The following is a 23,549-nucleotide window of genomic DNA, read 5'->3' on the forward strand; positions in this document are numbered from 1 at the left end:
ATTACACATTTTTTACCCTTCAATTGCAAAGGTGATTTTAGTCCATAATCTGCTGTGCTGCTTGGTTTGTTACAGCAGACTTTCCAGTCCCATCACTGTGGCCCCTCACGTTTGTGGCTGTAATTAATAGGTCTTTTACAATGCTAATCAGATTGACTATTAATGTAAAACTTAGTGGCTGCCGATAGAGATGCTTTGGATGAGACAATACATCATGTTGCAATGCTTGTAATATTTCAGGGAAGCAAAAAAAAATATCAGCAGCAACTCCCATTTTAATGAAATCAGCCACTCTAGCTCTCAGACACTCCATCTTTGAGATGTATGAGATAGATCCTTTTAAAGGATGTTTTACACCGTTAGGTTGGGGGTTTCTGGAGAGTAGGATGTTGGGGAGACAAGATGTCCTGCTCCCTTCTGGCTCAGCATATTGTTTGCTGGATATCAGCAGTGGGATTTTTTTCAAATAAATGTAGTAGTTTATCTTTAACCAGTGTACCTCGGTAGGCAGTCCAAATATTAAACGGACTGTATTTATATTGCACTTTTCTTGTCTTTGTAATGGAAATTTACTTAATGACCACCCAAAGTACTTTCCACTGAGTCACGTTCACCCATTCATACAGCTTTCTACTTTTTTATCGCTCATACAGTCACACACTGTGTTTTGACTAATGACATTTTAATGTGCAAACTGGGACCACTGACCTTCCAGTGACGCAGCTGCCCTTTAGTGCCCTATTCACAGCCATGCTGGATTGTCAGTCAACAGGGTCGTTTTTTAATCGCAAAATACTCTATACAGATGTAAACTATTATAAACTGTCTACAAACTGTCTGAGGTACTGCTCATGTTTCCCCACCAAATATCATTGTAAAAAAATAAGTCACAGTGTCACCATATGTTTGAATTTACTGTGTTTAGTTTAATGTTGTGAAGCTGTGTGCTGGAGATGCTGCAGGTCATCACATTGAGTCCAACATCTTTTTTGTATTGGACCTGACTGAGAGACAAATAAACAAAAGCATACAAAAGCAAAATCAGAACAAATTCAAATGCAGTGTTAGTGAGAGTTAGGGAAAATTATAATTAATTTAAATAATTATTTAGAATGCAAAATACGAGTGCTGAAGTGTATTTAGTTACATTTACAGTTTAGACAAGTGGAAAAAAGATTTGTGACATTTTTCAAATCAATAGCCTCTTTTCTCAGTGGATTATTGGATATGAATGTTATTGTTTATATATCTTTTTATATCTTAAAAAATGTAATGCTGTGATGCTATAACACAATACCTTAGGAACATGATAATTTTTGAATTTATAAGTTTAAGATGACCGGTGGAATGAGATATTCAAGTAGGCTATAAGTATCATTTGTACCTTATGGTAAATGCTCTGTGTATATATATACATATACACAGACCATTTACCATTAGGTACAAACTGAACAGTCAAAACTACCCCTTCAAAACCTTTGGAAAAGTCTAGCAGATATCAGCTTCTTTTGTCTGAACCATTATGATAGAATCAACAGGACAATGCACACTGCCATTCCCCTAAATATGATCTGCATGTTAAATTGTATTATATTCCGCGCTAAATCTCCTCTTTCGCACTTTGTATCATGCATTCCTTTGTGATAACCCAGTTTGAATGTAAACTGTTTTAATTGTACTGGGACATAGATTTCTCCCCTGATAAGCCTCTACAATGTTGTCATTACATGACACAACAAAGCTTAACCAGCAGTCATGTTAATACACACACCGTATTCATGATTTCAGATTTACACTGTACACTTAAACCTTTAGCCACTAATGCCATTGGCCACTTTAAAGATTTAGATACAATAATGTCACAAAGGATGTCACGAGTCATTATAAAACAGCAAAAAACGAATGAATATAATTTTCACTTCCAGTTCGAGTGGCGGAGAAAGAGGATTAACATGAAAGCATTTATGTATGTATGGTAAACAAAATGCATTTATATAGCACTTCCCTTTTCTGTTGAGCACTCAAAGCACTTAACCACATACTTCTCATTTACCCATTCACACACTGACGATGTGGCATCTGGAGCTGTTAAGTGGTTTGCTCAAGGACACTTCGGCTCGCTCTCTGGAGGAACCAGTGTTCAAACAGGGCCCTTCTGATTACTAGACAACCATTCTGCGTCCTGGGGCAGGCCATCCCTCATCTGTGATCTCTGACACGCTTCAATGTTTAGCTTTACACAGTCACATTGGAAGCTCATAGCAATTGTCATCATTCTGTATAAATTGTTTCCATACTTTAATGGATGTGTCAATTTTTTACCATTGCACAATTCTAAAAGTACTTTATTTCCAGCAGCTGCATAGAGAACAAGGGTCATATATGAGATAGGTCTCAAATTTCTTGTTTTCAAGTACATTTGACTATATATGTCTCCTCATCTGGTACTGCTTTAATATATCTTTAATCATATTTTAGATAGATATTTCAGATTAAAAGCTCCCCAGTGGCTCGAGAGGCTTAATTTTGAGAGATTTAGGTATCATTGTAACTTACAATTATGCAATCATGAACACAAGGCTATTATTTGAAAGTCAGTCTATTCTATTTATGCAGGTTAAACTTGAACACACTCTGTTTTATCGTTATCTTTGTTTCTGTTTCTATAGAAGCTTACATGGTCAGAAGTCTATCTAGAGTAAGCTAGATTCTGAGGGCTGCTGTTCCATTGAAGGCATGCTAGAGGAGACTATGCTGTTGTGGCCTCAATAGACTGGAATACCAGTCAAGAGTCTTTTACTGTCACAGACAAGCAGATAATGCAAAGTAATACCGAACCCTTTGCTGTAGCATCCTTGTTTTTCTAAGATGTAGGTCTTTTTTCCAGAGGGTTCAGCAACATTTCCCAGTCTTCCTTAGTGGATGGAGTTGAAGTTTATTTTGTGATTGCTTGATTCACTCTAGAGTTTATGAGACCCGTATTTAAACCCAATGAAAAAAAGCCATCTGACACACACAACACAAGACACACACACACACACACACACTCCTGCAGACTGGTGAGATGGTCATCCCGCAAACGCCTCATAAATGTAACTTCATTGTTGCAGAAGAAGCGACGCCCTGTATCCAGGAACATAAATATGAATTCAGAAGGTTTATAACGATCAGTTCTACGTGTGAGTGATTAGAAAAGAGCAGAGAAGCTGAGTCACTTGTTGACTTGCAGTGTAAAGGCTATAATCATCACAATTGATGTTGTTATTGTATTTATTTATTTACTTATAAATAACTGGGAAGTACTTCAGCATAGCACTAGGTAGGGGGACCCACTGATTGCCACAGGGTATTTCGCACACTGCATATTGTTACTTTAGTTGTTCAGTGATGTTTAACTTGTTCAAAATGTACTTGTGGTTAGCGGCTGATCGCTTGGCCTGCATCAATTCTTCTTCTCAAAACTTCCTGAACTCCATCGCATGTGCTCATGCTTCTTCTTGGACATTGTTCTCCATGGAATGTCCTCTGGCATTGCCATCCTTGCACACAAGGCAATCACAGTCCGTACTGTTCTTGTTTCTTGTTCCCTGATGGTGAAACAAGCTTCCAAATGCCATAAGATCAGGGGTATCCCTTTCTATCTTTAAGAATTTCTTGAAGACTCAAGCTCTCTGTACCACCTTTTCTACTTCAACTTGCTTTACTCATACATACATACATACATACATAATATGCAAATTATCTACCTGATATCCTAAACTTTCTCTTATCGAAAAGATTTAGCTCTTACTTTAAGCTCTCTCTATGTACTGGGAATTTAGAATTGTCTTCAGAAGTTGTACAAGTGTACATAGCGGCAACTGGACTTCCTTGTGTTGTCCAGTTGCCTATATGTACACTTGTACAACTTCTGAAGATACCGTGACCTGGATGACTGAGAATCTTCACATATATTTAGAATTATCACTCAGTTGTAAGTTGCTTTCGATAAAAGTGTCAAATGAGCAAATGTAAATTTTAAATACAGACAGAGAATCAAATTTACATTTACTTACAAGTTACCACAAACTAATTACCAGTCGCAACAGCACGGTAAATATTGTTTCCTCCTTGCAAAATGTGGTCCTGGAGACACACTCTGGGTTGGGTTTATGAAGGTTAGAGTCAAGCCAAAAACAAACAAGACAACGTGGGCTTTAATATATATATACTGTATATAGATATACAGACAGACAGATAGATAGATAAATAGATATGCAATTTAGGTTGTTTTTGTAGTTCTCCTCTACTTCATCTACTCTCAATGCTTCACTCCCTAAATATGTGGCAGCTCTGTAGGTTGCAGCTCCAGGCCTCAGTACCCATCGCACACCGACATGCGCACGTGCACAATCACATGCATACTTGGGTACGCTAAGCGGTACTCTGTGACAAGACCTGGTGCATCTAGGTGTTCTGCCAAGTGGAAACATTTCGACTACACAAGGTCAGGAGGCTGCTGGTGCAAATTCCAGCAGGGGCCAACCTGTAAATTAAATATGAATCCCTCAGTACAACCAGTGTGAAATCAGCCAAGTGCTGCAAACATGTGGGCTTAGAAAACAATATTCTAAAGAGCAGGGGCCACCTGTTTATGGCACTTAATACACCTTTCTTTTTGTGGGGTTATTAGTATTAAATTACATTCCTATTAAAGGCAGCACATATGTTTTCAAATGGTTATTACTATGGATTTGGGGTCGCTACGATAAATTCAAATAACAACATTATTCCAATAGTTATGTTTGTCAACTGTGTTACACATATATCACAATCTCAGCCTAGGAGCAGGGACACTCACATTTCATTTAAAATATTTTTAGGGATGCAAATGTGCTTGGAGAAAGGGAAAAGTCATGTCACTAAGTAATCACCAGATAGATATAGACAGACAGATATTTCTGGAGTTATTAGATGGATGAAATGCTCTTTTACGATCTCTGTTTTATCTCCCCCTTTAATCTTAAAAATACATGTCTGTTATCATTTTTAGAATGACAGCTTCTTTTAATCCCTCTGGACTCTACTTTACAATTATTACTCATCATTAGTGAGTCCTCCGCAAACAGGCCTACAATAAACTGTTACCTTTTTATTGGTTGCATGTTGGATGTTATTTGCAGAGCTTTGTGCAAACAGTCTGTGGTGCAGAGTGAAGTTAGACAACTCCTGTGTGTGGCTTTTATGTAAGTTTGAATGATTGACGATATCAAGAGGTCTGTTAAGCAAACAAACAAAACAAGCATGGTTTTACTTTAAAGACAAATTGCCAAACAGGAAGTGAGTCTATTAATGTTGTTGACATGACGGAGATTAGCAACCAATCAAATTTGATCACAAGAGAAGATTTGGGAAGATTAACTTTAGAGTAAGATGTTGCACTTTCGGTTGCTTACTTATTTCTCTGAAGGCCTTCAAAGTACAGGAGAAAGCAGGGCTCTCACTTCGACTGACATTTGTGCAACTGCAGCCATCTCTCACTCTTCTTACATGTCAATAGCTTTAATCTCCGACCAAACAGACACTTCAGTGGCTGTCAGTTGTCAGGTCAAAGAACTTTTCAACTGCTTTCATCTGTCACTCCTCAACATTGCAACACCTTTTATCCCATAGTGTTCAAATGAAAGTTAGTCTGTTATCAATGAATACACCTCAGTACACTTGTTTTCAGCTCTTCCACCTCAACTGAAAATTAAGTGGCATTTGTACAGGATTAATATAAGTTATCAGTGACACACGGCATCTATTGTACATCCTGGGAGCGAGGTATCACATGTGGCTCTCTATGAGGTTTCTACATGTTTTTTCCCCTGTTAATATTTTTTTTTGTACTTTTTCTTTACTCTTGTTGAGGGTTAAGGACACTGGATGTCACACCTTGTTAAGCCCTATCAGACAAACTGTGATTTGTCAATATGTGTTATATTCTTATCCTGAATTTCTCTTACTTTGTTTGTGTTGTTCACCTGAACATGAAATGTCAGATCCAATGATGGATCTTTAGAAAGGTGTATAAATGATGTGGATAAACATGATGAGTGCTCCCTGTGCAGCTTTGAGAGAGCATGGTAGAGGATCGAAAATAATTAACACCCCACTAATACCACATAATGCTGAACTAGCTGCCCCATGTCAGAAGTGTTAATTTGTAACAATTCACCTTATTTAAAAAAACTCTAAGGCAAATGTACATATGCTGAATTTATAGGTGCGGGCGGATCTGATTCCTGTTGAGTCAATGTCTGATACCTGGTAACACAAAATGGTTAGAAAATCATAAAGTATGGAGAAAACATCTGGGTTTGCCCCACAGTAACTAAGGTAAAATGATCAATTAACGGAAAAACACAGTTTCAAAGGTAAACATCGTATAATAAGGCCCAAACACATTAAATCAAACCCGAGGCGGGTCGGCACTTTAACACCAAGGTCGGGCGGCAATACATTTATTCAAAACAAAACAGGTCACAAAAAAAGCACAATAGTTCCCCGGGTTAACAGAAAGTACACAAACAACATTTACAAACGAAGTAGTCCACTGAATGATTGTCCAAACTAAGGTGAAATAATATTAACAGGGGGAAAAGTCTCACCACAGTCGGTTCGGCATTAGGGATCCACGATCTGGTAATCCTGTGGAAGTAATCCAATTACTTATAATCCGCAGACGAATGCAAGATTCCTTGGATGTAGTCCCACGTTTTGAAACCCGCGGTATCCCCCTGAACAAAAGACCGACTTCTTCCCTGTTCAGTTCTTCCCTGTTCAGTAGTCCTTGTTACACCTCTTTTCATATGGCAACAGTTCTCTAAAAAATCCTTTCTATACATTCTTCAAATGTAAAAAAAACAATCAAACAAACAATATGATTATTGTAGCATTCGGTGTAAATTAGGGAAGGCAGGGGATCATTACACATTCATGAAAAGGTCATGAAAGCGTAAAAAGAAGAACTTTATGAGTTCGGAGATTGAAGTCCTGATTTCAGATGTCCAGAAAGTTTACACTTTTTTGCCGTGTCAGCATTGGAATTAAGAGACCAACTAAATTAATTTGCTATTTCTTTGCTCAGAAAATGATATGTACAGCTTGTGACTGCCTGTATGTATGAACCACTAAAAGAAGTTGAACTCCACCTGGTGACTATAAGTGCCCTCTGATAGGAGCCCAGTTTGATACACATAGGCTACTCCAGCTAATTCAGGGTTAAAAACCCAACACCTGCACTAGTCTAGATGAGTTAGTCAACTCCAGTCAGTAAATTCGTACTAAACTACTCATACTAAACTAGTATGGATAATAATTAGCTTTGCAAACAAAATCAATGCTAAAGACAAATCAGCTAAAAGAGACAGAAAATAAGAAAAAAAAGAAATGAAGTTTCTAAAGTCTAACGTTTTTTACTGGTTATGAAACAGTCTAATTTTAATATTGCTGCTGCTTTATAACCTAAAACAGCAAATGAGACAAAGAAAATGTGCCTTTTCTATAAACTATTAGCCCAAGCAGATATAACGAGGGAGCATAAGAGCAGAGGAGGAGCTGTGTGTGTGTTCATGTGAACAACAGCTGGTGCACAGGCGTGTTCAATGTTTACAAACACTGATGCCCAGACCTAGAGCTCCTCACAGTGAGAGCAGGCCGTTCTTTCTTTCAAGGAAATTCCCCATAATAAGAATTATGGCACTATGCATTCCCCCACAAGCTAAGGCTCAGGTAGCTCTTGAGAAGCTGCATGACGTCATCAACTAACAGCTGACGACTCACCCAGAAGGCGTGACTATCGTAGCAGCGGACTTCAATCAAGCAGATCTCAAACTGCTCATGCCCAAAAGTCCAAACAATTTTAATTTCCCAGATCATCATCATATAGAAAAAAAAAGATACATGACCTCATCGCTATGCATCCTGCAATCAGCTGTGTGTCTTTTTTTCACTTCTTCCAAAACAAATGCACAAGCTGGCTAGACCAAGGTTGTTACGACAGGAGACAGTGGAAACACTACAGCTTCTGTCCTCAGAGGCACCGAAATAAAAATAAAAGTTCCTTGTAGGGTTTTTAAATCCGATCACACTGTACCTTATAATACAATATCATGTTGGGTTTTTTTCATCAAGATCAATGGATTACTGGTAAAAACCTAAAAGAATACCCTATCTCGGAATGTAAAAGTGGGGGGGGAAATCCTGCATCTTCCATTTTGTATCAATCCATGCCCAAATGAAATGGGTTACTTGGTCCCTTTTCCATCCTTCCTGCAATGGGCAGGGGTTAAGACATAACCTGGAGGTAATAAAATAAAAATAGACATTAACAGAATCATTCTGAATGAAAAGCAACATTAAAAAGATAGAACTTTAAATGAGATTTTGAATTATTGATAGTGTGACAAGAATTGATGTGGAATGGGAGACTGTTCCAAAGATCGTGGGCAGAAAAGGATAAAACAGGATCCCCTTTAAGATTTAAGAGACGTTGGATAGAGGCTGTCATGAAAGCCAAGAATGGATTCAGTCCTAAGATGCTAATACATTTATGATTTTGCGAAGGCATTCTAACCCAATAACCTGTTCTTGATAATCATACGAAAGTTTCAGAGCAACAGAGACACAGAGCATCCATGTTACCATAGTAACTGACTCACACATCATACCCGCCTGTGTGTGCACAATGGAAGAGGAGAAGAAGGGAACCTGCTGCAAAGGAACCTCTGATTCTCTGGTCATTAGTGATAATATTACAGAGGATACGAGAATGTATCTCACCCCAGACGGTCTGAATAACTGTTGTCTGCTGTGTGCTGTCAATGCCCTCTTTTCATGCAGCGACATTATCAGTTATGGTTTCATATTTCACAGTGTTAGAAAAACGTACATGTGGCATAAGAGAGTGTGAGATGTGTGCGAGTCGGCATCCATTTTAACAGCTTAAAGGAGCCAACTCTGATTTGGATCCTTTGTGAACGCCCTATCTCCATAGCTGACTCCAGTCAGTTCAGCATGTTAGCTTTGTGCCAGCAGGCTGATAAAGTTAGGAAAAGTTGTCTCACTTTATGTTGACATTAGAGGTTTGGCAGTAGTGAGTGGTCCAAAACAGGTTAATTTAACATACTCAAGATTATCTTCTGCTATGTTCTGTTTTGAGTCGATAATCACAGTCAAGCTAGATGGATGTTGTTTCCCACTTTTGACTGAGAGACTGTGACTGGCAACTGAACAAATGGAGTGAATTTAAAACAGAGTTCAAAATGTACAACGTCCATGAGCTTTCATGGGTCTTGCTCTCTGGAGCAAAGGTTCTTGAGTGCTTCAACTTAAGCTGTAATTCCTACGAAAGAAAAATATATATAATCATTAGTAGGACTGTTGATTTGTTAAAGGTAAATTACACAGATACTTATGTGTAGAATTTGTTATTTGTTTTCTCACAAGTTGTGATCAGGGCATCCCAGGGCTGTTGGATATAAGTAGGTAGTTACTTTGTGTTGGTAAGGTTGTGTGACGGTTGGGGGCTGGGCTGAACTCCCATCAGCAGTAGCTTTCAGTGCTGGTCTCTCACATTTCGACTGCTTAAAGACATTGGCTCTGGTAATACTGAGCAATTGGGATCTTGGAGCCGCTGGTGATGCAGTAAGTCTTGTACTGGTGAATGTCATTCTGTGTGAGATCACTGGTGGCTGCAGTCTGAAGGACAACAGTAGCGGGTGTCATGTGGTCGGCAAGTCACGGAGCTGTTGGCAGCAAAGTGCAGCAGCTGTCCCATATTGACACGGCACTGACTTTTGGTAACACAGACAATTGTATGCCGGCTGAAGATGAAGCACTAATGCAGACTGCATTTCATGATCTCATCTTTTTTGGAAACATGCAAAGTAAATTGAGTTCAACATGCATATGCATATGAGACTGTCTGTCTTTAAACAAAGCACAGCTAGGTTGGATAAATGGGTGAAAGCAGGAGATCACTGTACCTTCCCTTTTTTACACCAACAGTCAGTCAGTAATTGGTTTCTATCAAACCTGGCCTGGGTTGAGAGGATTGTGTACTAACCACAAGGTTGGGGGTTCCCCGGCTCCTACAGACTGCACGTCTAGGTAATTCCGGTTCAACCCTTAGTTTTCGTGGTGCACTTCGTAGCTCTGTATATCACCATGCTAAGTTATGCTGCACACCTACCTTGATGGATGTTATGTTGTAGATACGATCAGCATGTATAAAAGCACCAACTTCTGACCAAGCGGTCCTCTTAGAAAATGGTATCACCGTTTGCAGGAGCTCAGAGTGTGGATCATGGGAGAGCAAGAGGGGTCAGAGCATGGCGAATCCCTTTGGCCTTCCCTGAGGATTTGTTATCATCAGTGACCTTCATTATTGGACAGTGGCAGCTCCTCAGCTCTTCTGACCTCTCATTTTTTTCCCTTGGTGGCTACAAGCGATGTCAAAGCCATTCCATTGTGCTCAGCAAAGCATTATTGAAGTGCTAAACCGTGTACTTTTTGAATTTAGGATATTAAGTAAGACCACTTATCAATTTGTATTGTGCTTTTATGTCATTTCAAATAATTTCTACCTTTGATACCAGCAGTTTTGCAGCTGAAAGAAAATTAGGTTCAAATTGTCATGAATGACACAAGAATAAATCTAACTCACATATTAATTTAATGGAGCACACAAATTTAATTATCGTCAGTTCTATTACAGTCCGCTGACAAAACAAGTCACTCAAGCTCTAAGCTGTGTGACAGAGTGTGAGAAACAAAGGCAACTCAACCCATCTGATTACTTTCCCTGTGTCTCTGGCCCTTGTTCCTACCAGATCACAATAACAGAGACAGTGCTGTTCCTGGTCCAGTACACATCCAAAGAGTTTGACCGCTCAGAGAAGACGGTGGCCACGGGGGACTGCTGTTACCTCAACCCACTAGTGCGCAGGACCTTCCGCTTCCTTGGTAAGTCTCAGGCTTCTGTATTGTTTGTGATTGCTGCAAACTGCATCTGTTTTTGGACACATAGTTGAGTTTAACTGAAGCCTTTTTGTGAATGTCTGCACTCACGGACAACCACTCAACCACCTTTCAAAAGCTACGTGGGATGGGAACAATTTCCAATGATTCTCAGACTGGTTTTTCCTCCCACGGTCTTGCAGGTTTATTCATGACCTTACTTGCTTAGTTATCATGGAGTCTGACCGTGTTTCTGATCAGACCAGTAAGCAGATATGCATCACTTCCTGACAGGCAGCAGAAACCTGTGTTCTATGGTGAATGGGGTTATTTCTAAGGCCTTTAATCCTTTTTGGATCATTTATTCACTTTGCTATCATATATTTACTTAACTTTTCATTATTTCACACTTTATTTACTGGGTTCCGGATTTATTGCATTTCTGCAACTTAACTGCTCTTATTTTTAATAAAACAATTGTTCTTTAGTTGCATGCACATTCAGACATCTTGTCTCATATTTAGAATTATCTGTCACATTTTCCTGACCACCTTCCATATTAGTCACAGACCAGTTTGCTTTCACAACACATTTTGTCTTATTATTTCTCTATCCGTCTTCATCACTGTCACAGTTCAGCTATATAGTGGCCCAGCTTATGTCACTGACACTGTTAAAATGTGATGAGGTTATCCGCTGTTTTCCAAAATGCTGACTTTAAGCACTGCTTTTTAATTTGGGTGACATTTTTGTGAATTAAATCTGCTCACTATTGGGGAAACACAAGGCATCCTTATGAAGCAATTTGGTGGAATCTGTTATGTTAATGATTCAATCTCTTGAACCCACACCTTTCCATGTGAACCGGTATTCATCAAATTGACATAAGCAATTAATAAGTGTGTGAAGTTAAGAGGTTCTGCTGAATAATACTTTAAACACAAAATTAATATGATGGTGATGTTCATTTTGCTCCTATTTTCTATACCATTCATGGCAATAGTTTTAAAAGTCACACATGTCCATTATTTGACTTAGCAAGCATGTTCTTCCCACTATCTAGAAATAAAGCTCAAATATTCCAGACACATACACTGCCATCCTGCGCCCAAGACATCATTTGGAGCCAGATTCTGCTCAGTAGCCATTAGGGATGGAGCTGTGGTAGCGATGTGCCTCTGATACATGCACTAAATTGTGTCAATCGTGACGCTTCACACCGTTTTACAGCATCAAATAACTAATTAAAACCAAACTTGCCTGATAAATGTAACACTTGAACATACATTAGTATAATAAAAACGAAAATGACAAAAAACATCTTTGGGAAAATTCATTTGACGTGTATTTTTACTTTTTCGTTTGGTCCATTAACCATCCACAGACACGGAGGGGGCAGGGTTTATGACCTATACCACAGGTAGCCACCAGGGGCGAGTGAGACCCCTTGACTTCACTTTTGGGGAGCCTTCCTAATGTACATCTTTATATACAGAATATGATCTACCCATTACTCATCATAAAGATCCACTGGATACACCTGTCAATATAAGAGAAACCATGGCGCTTTTAAAACAAACATTTCCATATGCACAATGCAGGCACATTTGTGTGCTTGGCGATTGGTCCAGCAGGTACAGCAGCATAAGAAACACACCCAGCCTCTCAGTGTGTGAGACCCTACAACAGAATATCAGCCTCTCCTCTTCCTCTCTTATCCTGAAGTGAGCGCAGCAGATAAAGCTGTGGAAGAGGATTATTACCTAGATCCCTAAGGGGGAATCCACTTGGTGGCCTGGCCTTACCCTCGCATTTACACATCCAGCATGTCATCCCCACTGCTCGTTAACGTTCGCAGGCCTCTCATTCCAGGCTAAAGCTCCTTACATCCCTAAGAGACTGGAATTGGCTATCATGTATTAAACACTGGCACACTGTTATATCTGAATAAGGCTTATGTCGCAGCGGTAATTGATGTCAGTTTTAAAGAGTCCTCCAGTTTTTCCTGCAAAGCAGAAGGAAGGAAAATAGACACCTTAACCTGTTTTATTTGTATCTTTATTTCCTCAACAGTGATAGAGAAACACAGTAAGAATGAGATACGATAAAATGTACCTTTATTGACCCTCCTCAAAGGAAATTCATAATCCCACCTTTCCTGCTGCAGGGAAACCATAATTAAAGAAAAGAATAGTCAGAGTCACATAGAGTATAAAGTAGCCATCCTTATTATTTCACTTTACCCTTCAGTTCACCCCTGTGGTAAATGCAAGTGTATAGTTAGTGAAGGAATGAGATTGATGAAACCAAAGTGAGTTTCTTCCTTACGGTGGCTGGGCTCCAGTGGTTGTTTAACTTTCTCTTTGGACATACTCAAGCAAAGGAAAGTTATGTAAAAGAGGAAAGGTGCAACCTGACTAATTACAGACAAAATCAAACTTACTCTCATTCTTTCCCTTGACTTTCTATATTAATGCTTATTTCACTATGCAAAATCCATGTGGATGGATTTTAATGGTTTCTTTGGTTTGTATCTCAGACCCTTCGGCTACCGTCAGACATTTATCAAAGCAAGACACATGCAATCTTACTGTGCAATGAGGAATCATTAGCTACATTATTGGTGCCAAAGGTTCAATGGTTTGTATTTAACCTGTCTGATTATCAGTCTGCTCATGTTTCATGAAATATTGAATGTTGTTGTTGTGATGGTGCTAATCTGAGCAATTATGTTGCTGAGTAAAATGCCAGGAATGATGGAGTAAACCATACTTACAAGATTTAAGCTTTGAATCTGAAAATGTCCTTTAAAAGCATTTTTGCATTAGGCGCTGATGTCGTACCTTTCGCATCTGAGGCACTTAACCTCAGAATTTGTGCTGCAAATCTCTATTTTAGAGATGCAGCGAGTTGTCCTTTTAATGTTTGGGGAGGGGATGCAGAGAAGTGCTTCTGTCTCAAATCAAAGCTCACAGCTCACTGAAGCAAACTGCATAAGAGATGCAGGATTTGCCTCTCTTTACGAACATCAGCTAATGGGTCTGTGGTGAGCTGTCAGTGCCTCTTTACAGTAGCATTAGCAACAGTGGTTATGCCAAATTACAAAGCGCTATTTAACATACACAATCTGGAAATCCAATTACATACAGTATGTCTGCCTGTGTGTTTTATGGTGCATTTGATCCATGGCTATTGATAACTACTTCTGGCAGGCTTGTTGGCACAGTAAGCAGATGAATTAATACAGCAGCTACTCTGCTGCGCTGTGTTGAGCAATCGGTTCTCCTTGTGCTGCCAAGCTCCTTTCTGAGGCTGAGGGCTGATACTTGCATGCTTCTCTCGGAGCCTTGGAGCCAGGCTTCCTGAGTTGATCTAAATTATGTGTGGAGGGATTTGTGTGCGTGTGGGATCAGAGGGCATTATTTCAAAGGTCTTAGAGCCAGAGGATCGTACAGCAATACAGTAACAGGAGTACAGGGACTCTGCAGGGCTCGAACTGCGGGCAAAGTTATATTGAACCTGCCTGCTCCCGCTGTACAGCAGAAGACTGATGGAATGAGGCAACCTAAAGGATTCATTGTAAACCTAATGTTTGTTTATTCAGGGCTGATCTCTTAAACCTGAAAAAGTGTCAAATGCAGAAAATTAAGATTTTAAAAACTTGAAGTTGGCCTGCACTTACATCATTCTAAAATGTCTGATAGGCTCAGAATTTGGTTGATATGGGATGATGAGACAGAAAACATGATTTTTACATTCATTTAAATGTCTTTGAAAGCCTTTGAATTCATTTAAAAGCCTTTGAGCCAAGTATGGATGCATCTATGTAGATACTCAACTTTCTAGCAGGGATATATAACTAAAAGTCAGAGATAGAGTCCAGAGTCCAGATAGAGAATATTTCCCCAAAGTTTTCTTCCAAAAGGTTTGAACCTCATTTAGTCTAACTAGCGTTATTAATCAGTGCAATATATGTTTAATTAGAACGCCTGTGTGTAGTCCCTAACCTCCCTCACTGACCTCGCACAACATTTATGCATAACATGCTGTAACATTTTAATTAGTTCCAATGTTGAAAACAGCAAAAATCTAAAAAACTCAAATTAGCCCCCTTATACATAGAAAACAACCTTTTAGGAAAAAAGAATAAACTAAATGACCATTGCCAAAATTAGCAAAGCAAGTAATAACCTTAATTCTCACTCCCTTAACATTACTTTCTACATTAGCAAACTCAAAACAAATGTTTAGTTTACTACCAACACCAATGTGGGCTCACACACCTAAACAAAAAGAATGCAGATCTGTGTGTTGCTTGGGTGTGCGGCCGATTGAATCCTTATTCTGCAATAGTCCTGGTCCTGGAGAAGAAGCATGAAAGGAAAAGATGACGATGAAACCAGTCAGCAGCAGCGAGGAAATCCCCGTCAGAAATGGCAGAACAGTCCTCGTAGAAGCAGGGTCCTCTCCAGTCAGCAAAGGCGTCCTCTCGTCTAGTGACACCATCGTTTCCATGAGTTCGCACAAGCACACTAGCACAACAGTTTCCCTTAATCACTGTGATTAGGCAAGAAAAGTGTGTTATGTCCACAGCTACAGTTGTCTTCTGATACTCAAACACTCTCTGGCTATTTACACTAGCCTATCTCAGCATTTCTTTGGCTCTCTGTTTCTTTCTCTTCTCTCGTATCTGTCCTTTCTCTGCATTAATCTTTGTCTCCACTCTTATTGTTGTTGACCCCACACACTATTGTTTTCTTCCTTAACTCGGGGCAATTACCACAGTTGGCTCCGACCGACAGATAGATCAACCAACCAAACAGTCCAGCAATATAGATGAAACTAACACACGCTAAGAAATTTCTTTTTTTTAATTTGATTTATTTACCCTACTGTTTGCTTTTAACATTCTTAGTAAAAGTGTATATTAACAATAATCTTCACAATTTAATCACTTACTTTGGTGAGTCCACCACTTTGGTTTGAAATGAATTTTGCAACAGAGAGCATCCCTCTGCCTCTGTGTGTATGGTGCATTATAATGTCAGCTTTGTCGCAGTCAGTGTAATGCCACTGCTGCTTAAACAAGATTCATAAAAAAGTAAAAACTTCAAGGTCAGGCTTGACGGTGCTCAAGATTAAAGGCTCAGTTCATTACAAAATAGCACATGGGAGGCCTGATTGAACCTGTTTTTCACCATATAAATCACTATCGCCAGTGTTTCCACTAGAGTAGTCTTCAGCAGCTGGGACAGGCCCTTCTACGCCCTTCCCAGGGAAGGGTTTAAGTGGATTTAAGTGGTGCGGATGCATATAACGTGAAAAAGAGATGGGGAGAAAAGCTGCAAATTCTTCCCTCAGTCCGCTGTCTCTGTAAAAACTGGAGTGAGAGCTGTTCTTATCCATAATAATTAACAACATAGAGAATTTAGCAGTGGAGAAACTTCTGGTTGACTCCGAGTATGACCAATATGCACTGTGGAGTAAAACTGGTCCTAATAATTTCTTGTTGGCGAAATTATTGGTGTTGCGGTCACTATCAAAACCATCCAAGCTTGATTAAGTCTAGATTAACACAAGTTATTGTAACAAAGATGCTCTCCTACCTAGGGTAGCTGCAGTTGTCTGTGTTACATGTGTTCAGGCAGCTGACGATTACATAACTTGCTGGCTACTCTGGAGACAGTGAGCACCAGCCGTGCAAAGTGCTGCACACAGCTCTTCAATCAAGCAATGACACAGCAGTATCAAAAGATGTTTTTATTTGAGAAGTGGACCACAACATGGCATCACCACTCTCAACCAACGATCCCAGAGTGTTTCGATTCCACAACTGTGCTCAGGCCCCGAATGTTAAATTGCAGTGCGAGTGTGAGTGTATTAGCAGGTCTCTTGTGAATATGCTCTTATTTTTCTTATTCTTCTTATTTTGTGTAAATGTATATATGTTAAACGTATAGAAAGTCGCATGGCATCTGAACCCACACTCAAAGTTCTTGGACGATTGACGTTAAATGAGGCACTGGATTAAGGATAAACTGAAGCTGCTTTCAGACATGCACTGAACTCATCCTGACATTTTCCAGAGGAGCTGAATGTAAGAAAGCTAATGTTTGAGTCAGTTACTGACTTTCTTCCAGCCCCCAAGTAAAATGTTCCCAGGAACGTTCAAGTGACCCCATGTGAGAATACAGCAGGAACATGTCTGTAAACATAGAACAAACACTGTGTATTGAAGTGCCGTATGAACGTTTGAGTGAATGTGACTTTGAGTGGTTGATAAGAAATTTGATTAGACCATTTACCGATTAATTGTGATATGTATAAATTGTTGGGTGTGTATCTGAAAACCTTCCTCTATGTGTGTATTGTTTAGATGAGAACTGACTTGAAGGCAGCATCATATTATAGCCTCTGTAGATCCAGTGTGTGACTTTGCATGCATCTTTTAAAGCCATGATTTCTGATTGTAGTTATTGCACATCATTCCTCTTAATTAATGATTCATTATTAATAACCAGTGCCTTAGGCTGTGAGAAGTTTGCTGTGTTCCTGTACAGTATTTGAACATAGATAATAAATTACATCTTGCGCTGCTCCATCACAAACACAACGATGAAGAATGGATAAAGATCTATACTTGAAGCGGATGAGTTGCAGAGTGAGATAAGTTACAAATTCGAGGATGAAACATCACATCCAAACAGATGGGGAAGCAGATGGGAGACAGAACAGATGTGTGTTACACATGACGTCACCGCCCATCTCAAGGCGAAAGGTTGTGTTTCTGAGTTAAATGTCAGGACATATGTGTGCAGTGAATATATGGGTGACATATTCGAGAAGATTTGATAAAAGGTTAATCAGGAATAAAAGATAAAATAAAAAGTGTGTGGTCCAAAATTTTGACTGAACATCTCGGTGTGTCTAGTGTGCCAGTGTTCACACGTGACACGTCTTGTGTGCATGCTTGAGCGTTGTGTGTTCCTGTGTTTGTGTGCCCGAATGTGTGCATTCATGCACATCACTATGTACTCTTGCACACGCTTGTTGCCAGATTTTACATCTGCTGGAGAGCAGCGCAGCATCATGTGAGCCCGGCCATCTCCCATCTCTACTCCCCTCTCACTCAGGCCTGACGTTGTTTTGCATAATGACTCACGGGGATGCGCTGTTTGAGAAAGATTAAATTTAGAACACAGCCGAGGGTCGTGGTGCGCTCACACACTCAACATCAGCTGTGTGCTTTTTACCTTTATGCATTTTAAGGCTTTGCTTATTGAACTTTAGATTTGGGAAGTTCATGTCCCTCTGTCAGTGACATTATGTAAAAGAGTTTACGTAACACAAACATTCAGAGACGTGAGGCCAGCCCCTCGGGAACACGCATCAGTTAGTTTAAAGTTAAAAAGTGCACCAGCTCTATTAGCAAAGACCCTTTCCCTTCAACAGCACTCCCTCCGTGTACAACCTCACACAAATCTTTCTCAAGTTTTCATAAGTTAGCTGTTTATTGCGGACAGAATTTGTGTAAACTAATATTCAGACCACACATACTACTTAACTATATTGTCTGTTGAGATGGATCGATTAGGTGATCATAGGTTTGCCAAGAGATAGCTAGACATACGTTGGACACCATACAATCCCAAATGACTGTTTGACACCTTTTTCATGAGGGAGGTGTCAGGGAGGTGTCAGGGAGGTGTCGGTGGCTCCATGTGATTCCTTCCCAGTCAGTAGAAAGAGGGTAAGCCTGCATGTGAGCCACAAACATGTGTGTGTAGAGTGTGATGTCACACTCCAGTGCAGTATTCCTAGAAATTAAGTCTGTCCTTAAAATGTGCACCAGTGCCAATGCCGACAGAAGCAGTGAGCAGGAGTCCATGTTTTGTAAGTGGACTTTTAAATGGGAAATGGTCTGACCTCTCAAAACACATATTAAACGTTTTTTTGGCTAATTCAATATCTTAAACAACAATTTATATATAATTCACTGGAGGCCCATGTTGTTCATATATCACACTCCTCATGTCAAGTTTGTAGCATCATAGGCTAATGTTAGCAGTTGGCAGACGCCTGGAAAGAATTTGTCAATCAGAGGAAGTGGAGATGTGCGTCTTCTTCTGTCCTGATTGGACAGTTTGTCTTCATCTGTCTGGATTGTCAGCGGACTGATTTGCTAGTCAGCTCAGTTGACAAGGTCAAATCTGTGCTTGTAACTCGTACCCTAACTTCATTGTCACATATTTAGATAGGAAATCTCACCATTGAAAATTCCTTGAAAATATATTCTAAAACAAATATCTGTGTCTCAGTGTCTATTGCAAAATATAAAATGACTAAAATGATGTGGTAGGAATTTCGGCCCACAAGCTACCAACTGTTATTTGAGGACCAAGAAGAAGACATTTTCAACTCAGTCTGCAGACTTCATGTCAGCCTGTTAGCACGCTGCCCCACCCCCACTGACTGAAGGCGCTGTTCGTCTGTTCATTCATCGTTGAATAATACAGTGGAAATGTACACACACACACACACACACACACACACACACACACACACACACACACACACACACACACACACACACTCCGCTGCTCACTTGTCTCTCTCTCTTTGTGCTTACTGCACACACAACACACACACACACACACACACACACACACACACACACACACACACACACACACACACACACACAGAGACAGACACACACCAACTCAGCTAACGTCTCTGACCCACTACACTTTAAACGTCAATTTGTTTGAAATGACCACCACTGTCAACACTTAATGATCGATATCTTTCTTCAGAGCTGTGCACATTCAGCTCGACTCTCACACAAACAGTGTGATCCGACACGTGTAAACTCAAACTGGCCAAAAACAACAGAATTTGTAAACTTGGAGAATGTGTGGAAAGCCAGAGGAGATGGCGCGACATGCTCGATTTGGCTCGATTGGATCGCCGGCTTCAACATATCTCGTCTCCCAATCGCACCAAATTCGCACTTCCTAATTGGGCCCTTAACATACACATGGAAAGTGTGAAGCCGATAACATGACGGGTTGTCGAGATATACAAGACCCAGGCAGACAGAGATTGCTGGAATTAGTAGAAAGATATCATGAATTTTTCACTGAGCAACTCGTGAGTGACAGGCATTTTTTGGCTGCTTGATGTTTTAGTCACTGCTGTACCTCTCCACTTTCTTTTTTGTTGCCAGTGCAAAATAATTGTGCTCATATCAGTACTCAAAGACTAAGTTCTGTAATGATGCCCATTGGCAAAGCTTTTGGCAGTTTTAACTGTGAACAGGAAAATGGCTGTTCTCATGATGGTGCTGTTGTGAAGCACATATGCTGGCACACTACAAAAGAGCTGTGAGGACAATAAAATGTACCTAAAATATCATAAAGATCTTAGACCCTGGTTTCATATGCAGTTGAAAAAAGTATTTGAAGATTGTTACATACTGATCAAATGTACCTTCTGAAAAAATCTGAAAACTGTGGGTTTTATTTAGGAACATTATGTGACATTTTACCCATTGTACATTGTTTATTTATGACTCTGGGTTTGCTGTGTGCTTATATGATATATCTAAGCACAAAGCAAACAAACAAACAAAAAAAGGCATTGCAAGTGTTTATCTTAGGATCTCTTTCATGTCTGCAGTTGGGTTATGTTGGACCAAGGACTACAATGAATGAACAGATGCAGCATGAAACAGAAAAGCAGTGAAACTGTTAAAACTGCACTAAATGTCATCTTTACTTGATAACTATATTTTCAAAATTGTTTAATCAACTGGAATTGTCAGACCGATTTCTTGTTGAAGTGTAGAGTGAAACCGTTTTAATATTTTGTAGAGTTAAATGCTAGCTGTTTACACTGAGTGTCAATATAAGAGTTAATCATTCATAATGAAAAAATTGTATGGGGAATTATAGACACGTTGTCAGTCTTTCTTTCAGAATTCATATTAGGACTTTTAAATTGTGTGAGGCTGATTCACATATTTAATGAGTGATCAGGAGAAGTACACAGAAAGTGTTGCTGTTGTTTGAACATTACAATTAACATGTATTTTGTTCATCCTACCTTCCTGCTTCCTGCAACAACAGTTCAATAGGTCAACAGACAACTAAGTCTATATATATATATATATATATATATGTGTGTAGGAAAAGAAGAAAGAAAAAGAAAACACGACAAGCCTCAGCCCTCCTGGGTGTGGGCGATGTTACAGCATCCTTAGCACCAGCCTCCACTCTGGGTAAGAGCGACGTGTTGGTGTTGAATCCTCTCCACTCAGTGCTCCATCTGTCAGGATGGAGTGAATGATCGGACCAAAACATCATAACAGTGTTTTCAGCCTGACTTCAGACTAAATGACTAACTTATACAAACAGCTCTTCTGATCAGTTCTGTCTGTCTTGGAATCCCAACTCAATCTTTTTCAGATGAATAACTGTGATCTGAGTCCTTATTTACAACAAACGTCCTGTCTTTTCCTGTCACGTGTCTGTCTTCAACCCTCTGATTCGTCCTGTGAGGTGTCTGCCTATGTCATGTTTGAGCCTGGAAAACTGTGATAACTTTGAGGGGGACTGGGGGGTGTGCATCACGCTGCAGTATTGTGGCGACGCTGGCAACAGATCAAAGTAGAGGTGCATTGCTTCAACCCTGCTCACTCTCAAACACACACACACACACACACACACACACAGCACAAGGGCATGTAAAGCTACAGTGGCTCTGCAGCCGATAATGACTCTGTTTGAAGCAAGCAAACTGAGTTAGATTCATGCCCTAATAAGCAATTTTCGTTTTTTCCCTATCTGTGTTCCCAAAATCAACAGGGATGAGAGAGGGGGCGTCAGCTAGCAAGTGTAAGCCGTCCGTAACATGCGAAATGCCCACACTTCCACGTTCGTGACGGCAGAACTGGGACAGCGTTGGAACCATGCGTGGCGACTGAATCACACGACGCTTGACAACATCTATTTGATGCTTGTTAGGAAACTGACCTGTCAGAATCTGGAGGCTCACACCGCTCCTCTGTGTGGCTGATTAGGACTGAGGGAGGGAAGCGAATGACTGAGACAGTGACATTTAAAACAAGAACTTCTGTGAAAGAAGAGACGCACCTCGCTCAGTGGTGAGAGAGCGCCTCGCTGCCTGTTTCCGTGAATCTCTTTAAGCTTCGAAGCCTGGGCTGAATTAGTTTGCAGCAGCACAAACCCTTGACAGTGACTAGAAAAGCTGCTGTTGTTGTACCAGCAAATAATGCGTCCTGGAAAGAGTGTGTCTTTGTGGCAACGTGAACACCTCTCTCCGAGTGTGCGGGAGAGTTGTGTGACTAAGCATGGGGATTGGTAATTTAGTGTGACAGAGGGCTGGGCTCTTGTAGGAGGGAAGTCATTTTTCCTATTAAAGGCTTTCAATCACTGAGACATAAAGCCTGACTGGTTTAGTTAAGAACAGAATGACAGGATGTTGGCAACTAGGTGACGTGTGTGTGTGTGTGTGTGTGTGTGTGTGTGTGTGTGTGTGTGTGTGTGTGTGTGTGTGTGTGTGTGTGTGTGTGTGTGTGTGTGTGTGTGTGTGTGTGTGTGTGTGTGTGTGTGTGTGTGTGTGTGTTTGGTTTGGGAGAGCAGCAGGGGATGGTTTTTGTGTCTCTATAGACAGTGTCACATATTGTGAGGAAGAGCAAGTCTCTCCTGTGGGTTAGACAGACTGTGTGCGGTGTTGGAGGGAAACATTTACACTGAAAATACAAGTAGGTTAAATGATTTATGTCCCATGCTTGTTTTTTGCGAAGCACTTTGCTTTGTCCCAACACAGTGTGTCTTTTTTAGATCAGGAAGAGGGGAGACAGCCAAGCTTCACACAAGACGTCACACTGATTCAGAAGCTTCTGTACACAACCGTTTTGAGGGAAAAAATAATTGCTGCCTCAGCATTACTCGTAACACACTTTCAATTCAATTCAATTGTATTTGTACAATGCCAAATCGTAACATACTTAGCTTAAGGCTCTTTATATATCAAGGTCAAGACTATAAAAAATTTACAGAAACCCAGCGGTTCCCACAATGAGCGACGGCCCACGGCTGTGGAGAGAAAAAACTCCCTCATTAAAGGAAGAAACCTTTAGCAGAACCAGACCCATTGTGGGTGGCCATCTGCCTCATATATATACCTTTACAAAATGAGAAAGAATAAACCAAATGGTGTAGAAGTTAACAGTTGGTAAAGACATGTATTCTATAGTTTGCACTGCTCCACACCACCAGGCATGGTGTACTTTTCCTGATGTGGGTGTGTTGTGAATATTCTTTTCTCTGGCTCTGGGATTCACAGACCTGCAGTCTACACGACAATATAAGAGTGCGAGCTAGAGAGAGTTTGCTGCATCTTACTTCCATGTCCCCAGTGTAAACATGACAGCAGGTGAGGTCCATGGCAACTAGCAGGCAGAGCGAGGATGGCTGCTCCTCTCATGAACACACACAGCTTATTTGACATCCCAGCCTCAGTTTAACACGGCTGGGTGT

The 23,549-nt window shown here is 40.2% G+C and overlaps 1 protein-coding gene across 3 annotated transcripts in view; it reads left to right on the top strand.

Annotated features, from left to right (window-relative positions):
• Nucleotides 1–23,549, top strand: part of LOC118098944 (phospholipid phosphatase-related protein type 5) — a 100,375-nt gene that overhangs the window by 48,521 nt on the left and 28,305 nt on the right. For all 3 annotated transcript variants that reach the window (XM_035143220.2, XM_035143221.2, XM_035143222.2), the window contains one exon: nucleotides 10,857–10,989. In XM_035143220.2, coding sequence (XP_034999111.1) covers nucleotides 10,857–10,989 — 133 coding nt within the window. The remainder of the gene's footprint in view (nucleotides 1–10,856; nucleotides 10,990–23,549) is intronic.

The sequence above is a fragment of the Hippoglossus stenolepis genome, chromosome 19, assembly GCF_022539355.2.
Source record: "Hippoglossus stenolepis isolate QCI-W04-F060 chromosome 19, HSTE1.2, whole genome shotgun sequence".
NCBI classification, from domain to species: domain Eukaryota; kingdom Metazoa; phylum Chordata; class Actinopteri; order Pleuronectiformes; family Pleuronectidae; genus Hippoglossus; species Hippoglossus stenolepis.